This window comes from Doryrhamphus excisus, chromosome 1, assembly GCF_030265055.1.
Source record: "Doryrhamphus excisus isolate RoL2022-K1 chromosome 1, RoL_Dexc_1.0, whole genome shotgun sequence".
NCBI classification, from domain to species: Eukaryota; Metazoa; Chordata; class Actinopteri; order Syngnathiformes; family Syngnathidae; genus Doryrhamphus; species Doryrhamphus excisus.
In genome coordinates, this window is record NC_080466.1 from 13,571,057 (window position 1) to 13,585,013 (window position 13,957).

Consider the following 13,957-nt stretch of genomic DNA (forward strand, 5'->3'; position numbering starts at 1 on the left):
TCTTTGCGCGCACCCCTGTACCGTGCATGTGATGAACATAATTACAGCCAGATATGACCTTTGCGCTGCGCTTGGAAACTCGGCACTGCCTTGTCATCTCCAGCCGCACTTCCGCAACAAATGTCGGGTCGGCTAAAACAAGACGAAAGGTTACGTCAGGAGACGACGTGGTGTCACTGCGTTATTTTAATGATATATTCCCAGACTGCTTTTCCTCTCCTGCACTTTTCCTTTCCGTCACGACTCTACACTACAAGGCCGACATTCAGCCGAGGGAAATACCCTTCCTCCGGAGGGCGCTCACACCCGCTGTTTTGCCAGACTGGGGGCATATTGGGAGCAGAAAGGACTGCAGTCCTCCACTGATGGAAACCTCTCCATGATGCCTGATCTTCACCTTGGCTCACTTTCAGCTCCACAAACTAACTGGAGGTTGTTTCTACATGGCGCTTCTTATGTTTCACAGGAAAATAACCTGCCATCTAACGTAAGAAAAGGCCTGCCTGGATAGAGAAATCCTTCATTCATGGCAGTTCACCCATTCCAGACCCGACCGTGATGAGTCCATTTCCACCAAGTACAATTCCTTCTCCAGAAATGACAACATAAAAAACCTGTCCACCACAGTAATTGTAATAGAGCCCTCTCGACATGAAATAACAGCCCTATAGTCACCTTTACACTCATATAGTAGACATAATGATAAAATACGACATGAGGCATAATAAACCTGTTTACAACCTTCTAAATAAGCTTTTTAACATTAGAACCCTCTCGACATGAAATAACATCCCTATAGTCACCTTTACGCTCCTATTAACTCATAGTAGACACAATGAGAAAAAAAGGCATAATAAACCTGTTTACAACTTTCTAAATAAGCTTTTTGGGGCAAACATGAAATTATGCTGAGCAAAAGTGGGCAGGAAAAAAACATTGTTAATGAAATCTACGCGTATGCTCACGTGGTGGTTTGTACAATTCCATTGGCTAAATAAAGTAGTAAATAATCTAAATACTAAATAAACGCCATCCCTCCCCCCCCAACTATGTCTTATGCATGATTTTCACAGCGGAGCTTTGGTGAAATGGACATAGGAGACCAAGAGACTTACCACTGACAGCAGCCACTGGTTTGCAGCAAACAAACAAAGGAAAAAAACTCATTTTCAAACTTCAGATCAGATCAGCAGGCTAACACTCAAGCTAAGCACACACCACGGCATGCTTTTTCTTTGACTCTTTCTTTGGGCTTTTTTTACTCACAAACATTTGGAACTTCAAACCAGTATAAATAAACTCATCTTATTTAGAGCCGACACTGGAATCCAAAAACATTTTTGTGTCGGTGTGAGAGGTCTCACTTTTTGTATTTTGTATTTGCTGAACGTTAGTGGGCAAGTTTAAGGGCTAATATGCTAATAATAAAGAAAAATAGTAATACAAAATTGTATTGTTTTGAATAATTGATATCCTTTTACATCAAATTGGATGGAATTATCCTTGTAGTTGCACATCCAATTGTTTACCACAAAGATCTCCTACTTATCATAGAGGAAAACTTATTTCTGTCTGTGATACGAAAATATGAAAAAATATATGAAAAAACTATATAAAAATAAATATGATTAATGCTGTGTTAACTGTGGACAAAAATGCAATTAATCATGATTAAATATTATAATATTTAAATCCTAAAAATGTATGTGTGTATATACATATATATGTGTGTGTGTGTGTGTGTGTATATATACAACCCCCCTACACACACACAACCTCCACATAGTGCACTGTGGGGACTGACCGTGCTCAGCGGCGGCTTTGAGCGTCGCCTCCGAGTGGGTGGATCCAAAGGGGTTCCTGGTGAAGCGTTGTCGCCGTCTTAAGTCGTCCTCCCAGTAGTCCAGGCGCCAAAACTCCCTGGGTCGGCTGCAGCGAGACAGAGGTAGCGCATGTGTTAGCAATTAGCAGCCAGCGTGGTACGAAGGGCCCGGCGTTAGCGCTCGGCCCGAGCCAACATGCGCATAAAGCCCACATTGTGGACGCAGTCTTCTCTTTAATAAAAGCTCAAATCCATCTTTGTGTTCAATTCCAACACACTCCTTTAAAGCTCTTAATGTCTCATCCTCATCATCATCATCATCAGCCCCCCCAAGACAACAGATGAACGACAGCAGGGTGATTTTGGGCTCTTTTCGGGGCACGCTCTTACACAGAAGGTACACAGAAGGCCCAGCAGGAACGTGATGGACGCGCTGACCAACAACACGACCTCCACATTCTAGAGTTGAACCATTTGGAATCTTGGACTACGTTGGGCTAACAATCTGAAGCGTATGCTAATCACACATCAAGCAGAAACTATACAAACTGTAGTCATGGTGTCAGATCAATAGAACAAATAAGCAAATACACACATTGTATGGAAATACAAACTACTAAATACATGTAGTACATGCACATGTACATGGAATGACACAAATCCTAACAGACAACATTAAACATAATATTAACAATCATTTAAAGAGCAGTGCTGCAAAGCATGATGGGCGATGGCACCAGACTTATTCGGCATGTGCCTATGCTACCCCAAGTGTGGAAAAACCGTAAAAGTAGTTTAGCGTAGCTGGTAGAGCGCTTCCAACCAGACAAATGAATGGTTGGTTCAATTCCCGATCTGAGCTCAAACTACCAATTTACTCTTACCTTCATTCCACATTTATCGTATTTGCACCTTTTCAAAGTCTTTCAGTTTGGCTTCAGCTTTTCAGAATTCACACGCAATGTCTGCTGACATTGCATCATCTAATGAGACAAGCTTTTGTTAGGAACGTGTACTTTTGAAGACTGGCAAGGTGGGAAATCCTACCCACCCTGACAGGAAGTAAGAATCATTCATCATCTTTGCTGGCGCGGCGTGCGCTCTGTTCATCTCTATTGTCGCTACGCTCCTGCTCTCATTGCCGATTGATGAGCACCTCTGCTGGTGTGCCATCATTAGGACCCCCCCACCCCCCACCCCCACTGTCATGTCCCTCCCTGATGACTGGCACGACTCCTCCAGCCTCGCCACCAGCCGTCCATGCAGACTATGACTAATTACTGCAGCTCATGGTCCCGTCCTGATGGATTCATGCACATTGTGTGTAGCGCATATAGGATGCCCCCCCCCCACTTGCATGAGATGAGAGACAAGTGTGTCCCGAGCCTGAGCTCAATAATTATTTTTCTTCCATGAATGCCATCGCAGGCAGGATGATGAAGTGGATGCTTGCGTGCAGAGACTATCACACACAAACACAGAGCGCCGCCTTTGTGCTCGTTACCGACTCCGTACGCCCCACCCGCTTTCACCAAAGACATGATTGTTGCCAAAGACACCGTGTAGCAGCAAGATCAACCCAGACCTAAAGTCTCAGCTTTTCATTTCTTCATGGATGCAGAAGAAGCCAAAATGGAGGCAAAGAAAGTTGCAAGTGGCAACATTTGATAAAGAACTGAGAAATATGATGGAATTCAAGAAACAACATAGCAAAACAGGAAGGGGGTGTCTGTTGATCTCACTACCACATGGTGTCCTTTGGCAACAACCACGTCTTTGAAGAAGATAAAAGTAAGCTTTACTTTTCATTTATTCCTTTTACTCCTCATTGATATTCACTTAAAGTGAATAATAAAACTCATGGTCAAAGAATAAAAAGGCGTACGCTAAGCGAGGCGTACGCTAAGCGAGGCGTACGCTAAGCGAGGCGTACGCTAAGCGAGGCGTACGCTAAGCGAGGCGTACGCTAAGCGAGGCGTACGCTAAGCGAGGCGTACGCTAAGCGAGGCGTACGCTAAGCGAGGCGTACGCTAAGCGAGGCGTACGCTAAGCGAGGCGTACGCTAAGCGAGGCGTACGCTAAGCGAGGCGTACGCTAAGCGAGGCGTACGCTAAGCGAGGCGTACGCTAAGCGAGGCGTACGCTAAGCGAGGCGTACGCTAAGCGAGGCGTACGCTAAGCGAGGCGTACGCTAAGCGAGGCGTACGCTAAGCGAGGCGTACGCTAAGCGAGGCGTACGCTAAGCGAGGCGTACGCTAAGCGAGGCGTACGCTAAACGTGGTTCCACTGTAGAATGTTTTGTACGCTTTGATTGGCAGGTCACAAAGGCATGGATTACTGAATAGTTCCACGGCCTGATTGCAGTTTTGATTGCTGCCATGACACAAAATGCAAAGAAAAACGCTAAGCCAACGCATCCTTCTTCTTCATCTTCAGTGACCTTTGAGGTCGGGACGGCTTTCTCCTTTCTTTTTAAACGCTGCTTCCTAATGGATGGTGTGCGAACGCGAGTGGGCACAGCAAATGTCAGCATTCTTGATGTGGTTTTGCGAGCGTTGTATGCCATGTAAATGATGGAAGATGACCTTTATCACGGCAAGCAGGGTGCGCCGAGTGAATATGCGTTCATATATCTTCACAAGTGACTGCACTTTGGCACAAACACTCATACATAACCTTTCTGCTAAATGCATTTGGAGTAGTGGCTGAATGGAGGAGGAGATGTCTCCCCTTGCTTATTTGACATTAATGCAGCTTCCCATTGCCGGCCCTCAAATTGCTCAAAGACCGCCGCCGATCCTCGGGATGATTCTTGCTTCCATTTGCATAAAGCATGTGTTTAGGAGAAGCGGCGAGAGCGGCGGGAGATTGAGGATTTGTCATGAGGACGACGGCTGGCTTGGAGCGCGGGGCTCTTTGTCACAAGAGTGGCAGCCATCGCCTCGCCGTATCGCCAGACTCAAATTAAAAAAAGATGAAACAGGAGCAAACACCTTCCCGATGGAATTGTTTGGCCATGATTAAGTCTGGGACCGGTGATGCCTCAACGCTTTTACTTCCACCGCACACGTGCACGGACTTGCTTTGGATCTTCACCTCCACGCCGCATACGTCCCCTTCCATCGTCATCCATCATAAGCACAGCAGAAAACATTCATTTCAACAGGACGTTTTCCAGCACCCACATTGTTCAAATGTGTCGTGATCTACTCAACACGGATCTCCATTGGCCAGCGCAACCACCCACTTTGGAGCACATCTTCCTTGCCATGTTTGTTTGAAGACCACCAAAAGCAGAATCCAATCAAGCTTACATTATTATTATTTATTTAAATTATTTAAAATATTTGGGCAATTTACTGTTCACGCTGCACTTTACATTATGTTGTTCATATTTGGTGTCTATTCTATCTATTTATTCTCCACATTATTATTATTATTATTATTATTTATTATTACTTATCTTCTTTTGTGTCTGTTATTATATGGGAGCCAGGCAACAACATTTCGTTGGCAATTTCACTACTGTGTTTTTGTGCAATGACAATAAAGGGAGTCTAGCTATCTATCTATCTATCTATCTTATTTACTTTCAATATCCACTACCAGCTCGGTGGAACCTCGGTGATCCCGGTCATTCCTCATATCGACTGCTCATCCCACAGTTGAACAATGTCAAGAACGTCTGTATACTTTGTATATGTATTTGTATACTGCAGTGATGGTTTTTGTCCAATATTCTTGGCAAGTTGAAAAGGACAAGTACTTGTAGTACACAGTGTTTACGTTCAGAGCAGCCTGGATTTTCTGTGACACAGTAGACAAAATATGGCGTTCATGTTTACACGGTGGCTGCACGGCGGACGAGTGCTTAGCGCACAGGCCACACACAGCTAGGAGACCCAAGTTCGATTCCACCCTCGGCCATCTCTGTGTGGAGTTTGCATGTTTTCCCCGTGCATGCGTGGGTTTTCTCCGGACTCGGCATTCCTCCCACATTCCAAAAGCATGCATCCATACGTGCCCTGTGATTGGCTGGCGACCAGTCCAGGGTGTATAAGCGGTAGAAAATGAATGAATGTTTACATGGTATGAAATATTAGCACACAAAATCTATTTGACTTTTGTACATTTACTTGTAGTTGGGAAAAAGCAAGTACTTGTACATGCTTCCAGGAAGCGTACTGTGGAAGGTGAAGGAGTGTGAAAGTCAGGATATAACAAGCGAAAAGTGTGGCTCATGGAAATTAGGGTGAACTCCCCCCCGATATCATCTACCAAATGCTCTATAAGCAGCTTATCATTGTTCTTGGCAACAATAATGATAATTATATTCTTCCATTCTTCTGCTGCACTAAACGCTAAATTGTACCCAAAAAGTCAAGCACTGAATTGACTTGGAAGATGAGTACTTTGAAGTTACTTATTGCACCAACATTCTTCTCCATTCCATCTAATCTTTCCAAAGAGGGAACCGTAGGTTGTCTGGGTATCATCAGCAGCTAGTGTGGAAGAAAGCATACACACCCCCTCCCCCTTTTGGGTGGGAGGCTCGGAGGCTCGGCAGTTTCAATAAAAGGATGCAAATTGAGAGCTAATTATCAGCGGCGTCCAATTAGCAGCAATTACACTCAGTAAAGACGGATCCACACAGAAGGCAGACAATGACACCATCGTGATATCGTGATATCAGACGGGAGGCAAAGAAAACAATCCTGGCTGCAAAGCATTAGGGAGTAAAGAATGGTCGTGGAGAAATACGGGAATAAATCGTCAACGCGGACTGGAAGCACCTTCACACTCAAGTGGCACCATCTGTATTTTTGATGAAGCCTCACATTTTTCCCGTCTTTTTGACAACAGGCCGTTATGGCCATTCATCACAGCCGCCGGCGGGTAATGAGGGGCATCCGCCAGACCTCAGTTGCATAATTCTACCATTACTGGCCCCATTTTAATAATCCCTTGACCTCCAGCCTTCAAAGACAATCTTGAGGACGGCTGACAAATCAGTCGGCGAGTCGCCTTTCCATCACACCCCAAAAAGAAAACAGCAGAGAAGCTGAAGGTCAGACGGGAATGACCAGCTACAAATCCACGGCTGTGGATCACCAGCACGTATCCCACCAGGCATAGATCAATGAGATTGTGGACCAAAACAATCAACTCTCTCCCGCTGACACAATCACATTGATGGGGAATTCTACATTCCCATGCTGGCAATTCCCACTGCCGGCCCAACCCTTTCCACTGGCTCCGAGACAAACGATTCCCACGTTTCTGAATGCACCTCACATTCATGTCTCTGACATTCCTGGGACACCACACAGCCCTTGCAAACACCCATTATGATATATCTATACTGTATATTATATATATTATATTATATATATTATAGTACCATTATTACACACACACTACTGGCATACATACATTATTACATACACTATTGATAAATATAGCATTATTCAACATCCCATATATGCCATTATTAAACATACACTAGTAGCAAATATCACTAATAATATTAGTGGTATTATTATTAAACATGTACCATTATTAAACATACACTATTATTAGCATAGTAAACATCCTACGTGCACTGTAGTGTGTGTGTGTGTGTGTATCGTATGTATATGCTGTATAGTTCTGTCAATCCATTAACATATTTGATCGTGATTAATCATATTTCGTCCATACGTAACTCAGAATTAATTGCATGTAATCACAAATACAAATAAGTTTTCATCTATAATAAGTGTGGGAAATCTCTGTGATGAGCAACTACAAGGATAATTCCATTCCATATACCTATTCCATATATACCCCTGTTATATATAAATATACATACACACACACACACACACACACATATATATACATGCACACACATATACACACATACATACACATTATACATATATATATATACACACACACATATATATATATACACACACACACACATATATATATATACACACACACACACACACACAGACTAGGATTACACAGGTGTGTGTAGACTAGGATTAGACATGGTCCTTGATGTGGTCCTTGATGTGGTCCTTGGTTCCAGAAGTGTTGGATGGCCACAATAAAGCCCCTTTTTGGGGGTGAAAGTATGAAAATAAATGACCTGCTGGTATGGGTGTAATTACAGCAGTGCTGAGCATAGCAATCTATCAAGAGGAAGAGGAATGTGTGCTGTTGAGTGGGGGGGGGGGTAGTCAAAGGAGATAGCCTTTGAAGAACTACTAGCCCCTGACAATCAATACCCGGCAGATATTGCATCTAGCCCTAAAAACCTCCTCAACGGCTTCTCATTCAGATATTGATCACACCCCCACCTTTTATCATGACCTTGGTCCACAGAAGGCCAGATACTTTAGAGGAACATGGAAGTCATAAATCTGAGTGTTGCACCCCAGGAAGGAAGGAGGGAGGGAGCAGCCAGGCGGCAACAAGGGCGGCCATCTTTCACCTCCCAACAAGCCTTTGGTGACATCAGCGCATTGCCACACGCACCAGGAAGACCTGCTCAACACGCTGCTACTGGCATTGGCGACACGTGCGCTGGAACCCAGTACCTCCAACAACTCATCTCATTACCACTGAACCACACGCGCCCATGACACATACATGACACACGCATGACACACGCATGGTGTACATGCTCCACCACTTTTCCCAACACTTTCTACGGAGACACTTGGACTTCATCACGGTAGCTAAGTAGCAACGTAGCTACTGTCTACTTCCTGTCCAACCAGCAGATGGCCAAAAGGACCAAGTCTTAAACATCTAGCTCCTGCTATAAACTGTGTGAAGGACCGGTGGCTCACCATGGATGTAACGGGCACCCCTGAATTAGCAGGCCACCACCAGCGCCACCAGCACCATGCACAGACAGCCCACAGCCACAACCACAAATACAGTATGCAGCAAAACGATTGTCTTCCTTAGGGTTCCTGATGGTGCACTGGTGATGGTATACTGTTGTGGTGGTGTGCTGGTGTACTGGTGGTAGACTGTGGCGGTGTAGGTGCACTGTGGTGTGTTTCATGAAGAAAAGGTGTAGAAAGAGGAGAGCTGCTGGTGAGAAGAAGCTGCAAATGCCAAGTGAAGTTTTCCCATCCAGATGAAAATACCCCCCCCATGACACGGAAGCCCAGCCTTCTCTACTGTATATAGACTGGAGGAAAATGTTAGCGTTAGCGCCATATTGTAATTCATATGGGCGAGCACGATGGAACGTTATTGCAAGCCACGTCTGTCAAACTTCAACGCTCTCCCCAAGGATTTAGGGAACATCCTTTTAGTCCCGAACCGCCGTTGCAGACACATGATTAATGAGCTGGAGGGGCCTCGCATTCAAATCCGTGCGAGCACTCTGCCGCTGAAGATTATCGTGCGATAGCTACATCCTCGTTTACACAGGCTTCCATTTCTGTACAGTGTGTGTTTATGCGCATCCAGGCAGATGGATGGCCGAGGAGGCCGAGGAGGCTGGGGCCAAAGCTAATTGGCTGCAGGAAGCTGACGTGGACGCAGCTGCTACTGCTCAGCAACTTGCTTACAAGCAATACAAATGACTCCTGCAGCGTACACACATCCTAAAACGATGATGCACATCGGCGCTTTACAACAACGATATGATCGCAACACTATAGACTGCAACGCCTGCGCTCGTCCCATTTAGGGTCCCAACCAAATTCCACATGTGAAATTTCTTTTTTGAAGAGAGAAAAACGTAGTTCTGTACCGTACTGGGGTGTGTACAATATTTTCTCAGTTAAAAACAGCAAATTGCAAATAAATGCAATCAAGTGGAAGGTCAATCAAGTGGAAGGTCACATCATCATTTCAAAACTCATCGTGGCAGGTCACGTGTTTGTGGGTCATGTGATCGCTAGCAACTGAGATGCTAAGTGGTGGTTGATGTTCCGTGAGAATAAACCAACGCTTTATAGCATCACTGCATCCTCCAGTCTGGCATCTTCTCCATGTCCACATCTACCGACCCTCCCAGTCCCCTGAGGAATGTCCCCTCCCACAACAGTGCAGCCATACCGCCGCTGCTATGTATGCCCAGCGTACATGAACGCAGCATGTGGAAGCCAACTTCCAACTGTGAGGAATAAAACTTGCTCTCTTACCGTCCACACGCCATGACGCACAACTTGAGAGCGCCAACCCGAGGCTAGCCACCAGTACACTCCATGCTCTCCCGCACCTGGGATTCGCATCTCAAGACCGGGCCACGCCTGAGAAGTACAGCTGCGCTAAGCACCAGCGGGCAGCTGAACTTCCTGAAGAACTTCCTGAAGAACTTCAAACATGTCAAGGTGAATTGGCGAGAAGAAAGTGCAGGCAAGCAGCAGCCAGGACGATTGCCGTGTGATTTTTGGTTGGATTTTAAAAGCCATTCAATGTGAATGTGATGTCCATGACAGCATTTTGACATTCATATCAGTCATGGCTGCTGACTGAAGTCCTTCATCTTTGGACGTCCTCTCCCTTTGCATGGTGTCAGCCCTTTGCCAGGGTCGCTGTGTTGTAAAGAGTTTCCTGTTTCCTGCCGCCATCATCTCTACCGTGCACCACTTCTACTTTCAGCGGCGGGGGTGCTGCACGCGAGGCAGAGCCAGACACTGTGCAGACCCCCGATTCAAGGCATGTAATACATGGACTATTATGTATCATAATGGTGATTTACATCTGGAATGAAGAAGCACCCCAGGAGAGCTCTCAGCTTCTCATGCTCGCATTTATCTCAGCAATAATACCTCACGCCACCGTCCTCCTCGCTGTCTGCACGGATACCCAAAGACCCGGGAAGCTAACAAGGTCAAAAACACTTTTTACAAGGAGATAGAGACAGGAAAATGAGCTAGTAGAACCAAACAAATTGCTACAAAAAAGATACAGGCCAACAAATGACCTTTCCTGGCTAGCAAAACCCAAATAGAGACAAAAGAAAAAGTAAGCAAGGAGTCCAAAGAAGGTCCAAGGTGCTGCTATTTTTTTTTTCATTCAACCAAAATGATGAGAGGGAAAAATGGGCTCCTGAAGTGGAAAACAAGCGTATGCACTCTGCCATTTTTGCTTTTTCTTTGGCTTGTTGAAGGAAAAAGAACCTACGCCGCCATCACGTCCAAGCTGAGCATGCATGGCAGTCAGGAACGTCAAAAGATGAGACGGAGGAACATAAGAGAGTGAAATGGCGTTGTTGTTCCATCTTTTCCATCATAGTACACGTCAAAAGGACTTGCAAGAAAAGAAGTGAATAAAAGAATAAAACATTCCCAGTAAGAGATTTCCTGGGAATGTTTGGAGGAGTTGTTGAATGACAAATTGCATGTCATGAGGAGAGGCAGGTAAAAAGGTAGAGTAAGATGTAAAATGATGTTAGTGACATAGTAGAGGATGAAATATGAATGCTCTTATCAATAGTTTGTCCATTACAGGTCAGCTTAGTGTCCAGCCAACAGTTACAAAGCTCTTCCTTTTCCATCTCACCAGGCCGATCGATACGGGCCATACTCTTTAAATTTCACCCGTATTGATTTCTCTGTAGCGCCCGGCTCCCGGCATTCGTCTTTCTGAAGGGAGGAAGATTTGATTTACTGAAGAAAAATTGGAGTGCATATCACAAAGATTTTTCGCCGTGCGAGAGGGTGACAGGCCAAAAGATGGATGTCCCTCCGCCTGGAAGCCTCCAGCCTAAGGCTGTCCATTAGAGCGCTGCCGCTGCACTAAATGAGCGGCAGAGCGGACCACGGAGTGTGGGAGCGTGGGGGGGGGGGGGGGGGGGGGGGGGGGGGGTGAAGATGAAAACAGCATGCGTCGTAGATGACTACAATGTATCCCTTTAGGCAAGCTGCAGTGGTTTAGGGTAAGAAGATAAGAAGACGAACCCTGTCCCTGTGGAATTCCATCTTCAAGGATGCGCTTGAGTCGAGGTGAAGGAAACTTGAGGCTGGGCGACAAGGAACCACAAACTTATATCCCGATATAGTTAGCTTGAACATCGATATACCATCCCGATATTTGGGATCAGTCAAATATAAAGTCAAATATAATCCAACCTCTAGCTATGCTCAAATCCTCAGCCAAGAACAAAAGAGTGCCTGGGTGAAAAATACTGCCAGTAGTATTAGACGGTAAGAAGAAGACAAGCATGTCCTCCTTTGGTGTGGCCCGCATCAGGCTGAGCAGCCGCCTGTCTACCTTCCTTGTCCATCGGGTAGAAGTTGGCGTGCTGGTCTCCAGCAGGGTTTCCAGCAGGTTTGGAAGGGTGTTGATCCATGATGGTCAGACCCATCTGCCCCCACTCTGCTTCCCAATGTCACAGTGTATGTTGGAGTTCACGGTTGACTTCCCCGGCGCCGGCAGCACTCGTGCAGCCTCCTCAGCACAGTGTAGACAAGACAGAGTCATCTTGGCAGACAGTTGGACAATAACGGCTGTGTTCATGAATACTTCCAAGCTGTACACTGGCTACTTTCAAGTTTCTTTTGCGCAGTACTGCCCTGTGCTTGCTGAATGTGGGGGTGCAGTGGTGTTTGAGTACACGCCATGACGTATGACAAGGGAGAAGAGGACAGCGCGTCCCCGGAGATGGCGAGCCGGCGTCCATCATCTGCCCTCATTTCCGTGGGACGACTTTGGGTGTCACGTACGTGAAAGATGGTGGCCGACCCGAACAAACACAGCATGGGTGCCGAGCGGACACCAGCTTAAATCACACAGCAAGAAAGTAACAGGAGAAAATGGGGGGGGGGGGGGGGGGGGGGGGGGTCACCTGTGTCTCCAGGAAGTAGGACATAACAGGTAGACCCCATCTGTCACACATCTGGACATGGCATGACACACAAGGACACAAAAGCAGGAACGCTGCCTTTGTCTGACACGCTTTCATACACGGGGGGGGGCGGAGGATTACAAGCATACACTCTGGTGGACAAAATGAAGAATCAGCTCCTTCCTCCTGAGGCTGCCTAAACTCCATATACATTATACATTATACATAGGGTATGTACTGGATATTATATACTCATATGATTACAGATATCATATATTATACATAGGGTATGTACTGGATATTATATACTCATATGATTACAGATATCATATATTGATATTATACATTATACATAGGGTATGTACTGGATATTATATACTCATATGATTACAGATACGTATCATATATTGATATTATACATTATACATAGGGTATGTACTGGATATTATATACTCATATGATTACAGATATCATATATTATACATAGGGTATGTACTGGATATTATATACTCATATGATTACAGATATCATATATTGATATTATACATTATACATAGGGTATGTACTGGATATTATATACTCATATGATTACAGATACGTATCATATATTGATATTATACATTATACATAGGGTATGTACTGGATATTATATACTCATATGATTACAGATATCATATTGATATTATACATAGGGTATGTACTGGATATAATATACTGATATGATTAGCTTACTTCTACGTCTTCTATTGTCTTGTTAGACTAAGAAGACCTTCTTTTAAACCTACTTTGCAGCTCCAGGCTATTCTGTCTGCGATTCTATTTTTAGTCTATACTGTTTCGATGTGCAGATATGACCTATTGATTATCTATATTATCTATTGATAGATAGGGTATATACAATAATCTTCGGTCTTAATTGAATGGAAACTTTGGACAATAGACTTCCTGTAGCTCTTAAAGACGTGATTGTAGGTTGGAAGAGGGGAGGGGCCGTGCATGAAGATCTTTCCCCTCCTGATACGTGGTCAATATGCAGGCTTTTGGCAGCATCAGATGTTTTTCCTGCTCGGGTGCGAGGCAGCCGCCCCACCTGACCATCACAGTCATTGAGTAAAAATATTGATGTCATGGCACCGGGCTGATTGGGATTTATTCAAAGAGCACCGCGCTCCGGGGCCTGGTGCCAAGGGCTCCACGCGCCCATCGGCAGCCATTAGGAAAAGCATCAATAGCGTGCCACAGCAGGACGAGGCTCGGTAATGAGAGACGTTCGAGGGCGAGCTCACACAACACAACCTCCATTTAAAAGAGATCAGGCCTCGTGTGCTC

General features: G+C 45.1%; 1 protein-coding gene across 9 annotated transcripts in view; it reads right to left on the reverse strand.

The window, feature by feature from the left end:
• lrba (LPS responsive beige-like anchor protein) overlaps window positions 1-13,957 on the reverse strand; it is a 140,701-nt gene that overhangs the window by 72,859 nt on the left and 53,885 nt on the right. For 5 of the 9 annotated variants that reach the window (XM_058091546.1, XM_058091549.1, XM_058091548.1 and 2 more), the window contains 2 exons: window positions 1,805-1,929; window positions 1,116-1,130 (listed from right to left, as the gene is read on the reverse strand). In XM_058091546.1, coding sequence (XP_057947529.1) covers window positions 1,116-1,130; window positions 1,805-1,929 — 140 coding nt within the window. Of the gene's footprint in view, window positions 1-1,115; window positions 1,131-1,804; window positions 1,930-2,873; window positions 3,004-13,957 lie in introns of those variants that run through there. The other 4 variants (XM_058091551.1, XM_058091550.1, XM_058091547.1 and 1 more) reach the window with 2 other exon arrangements.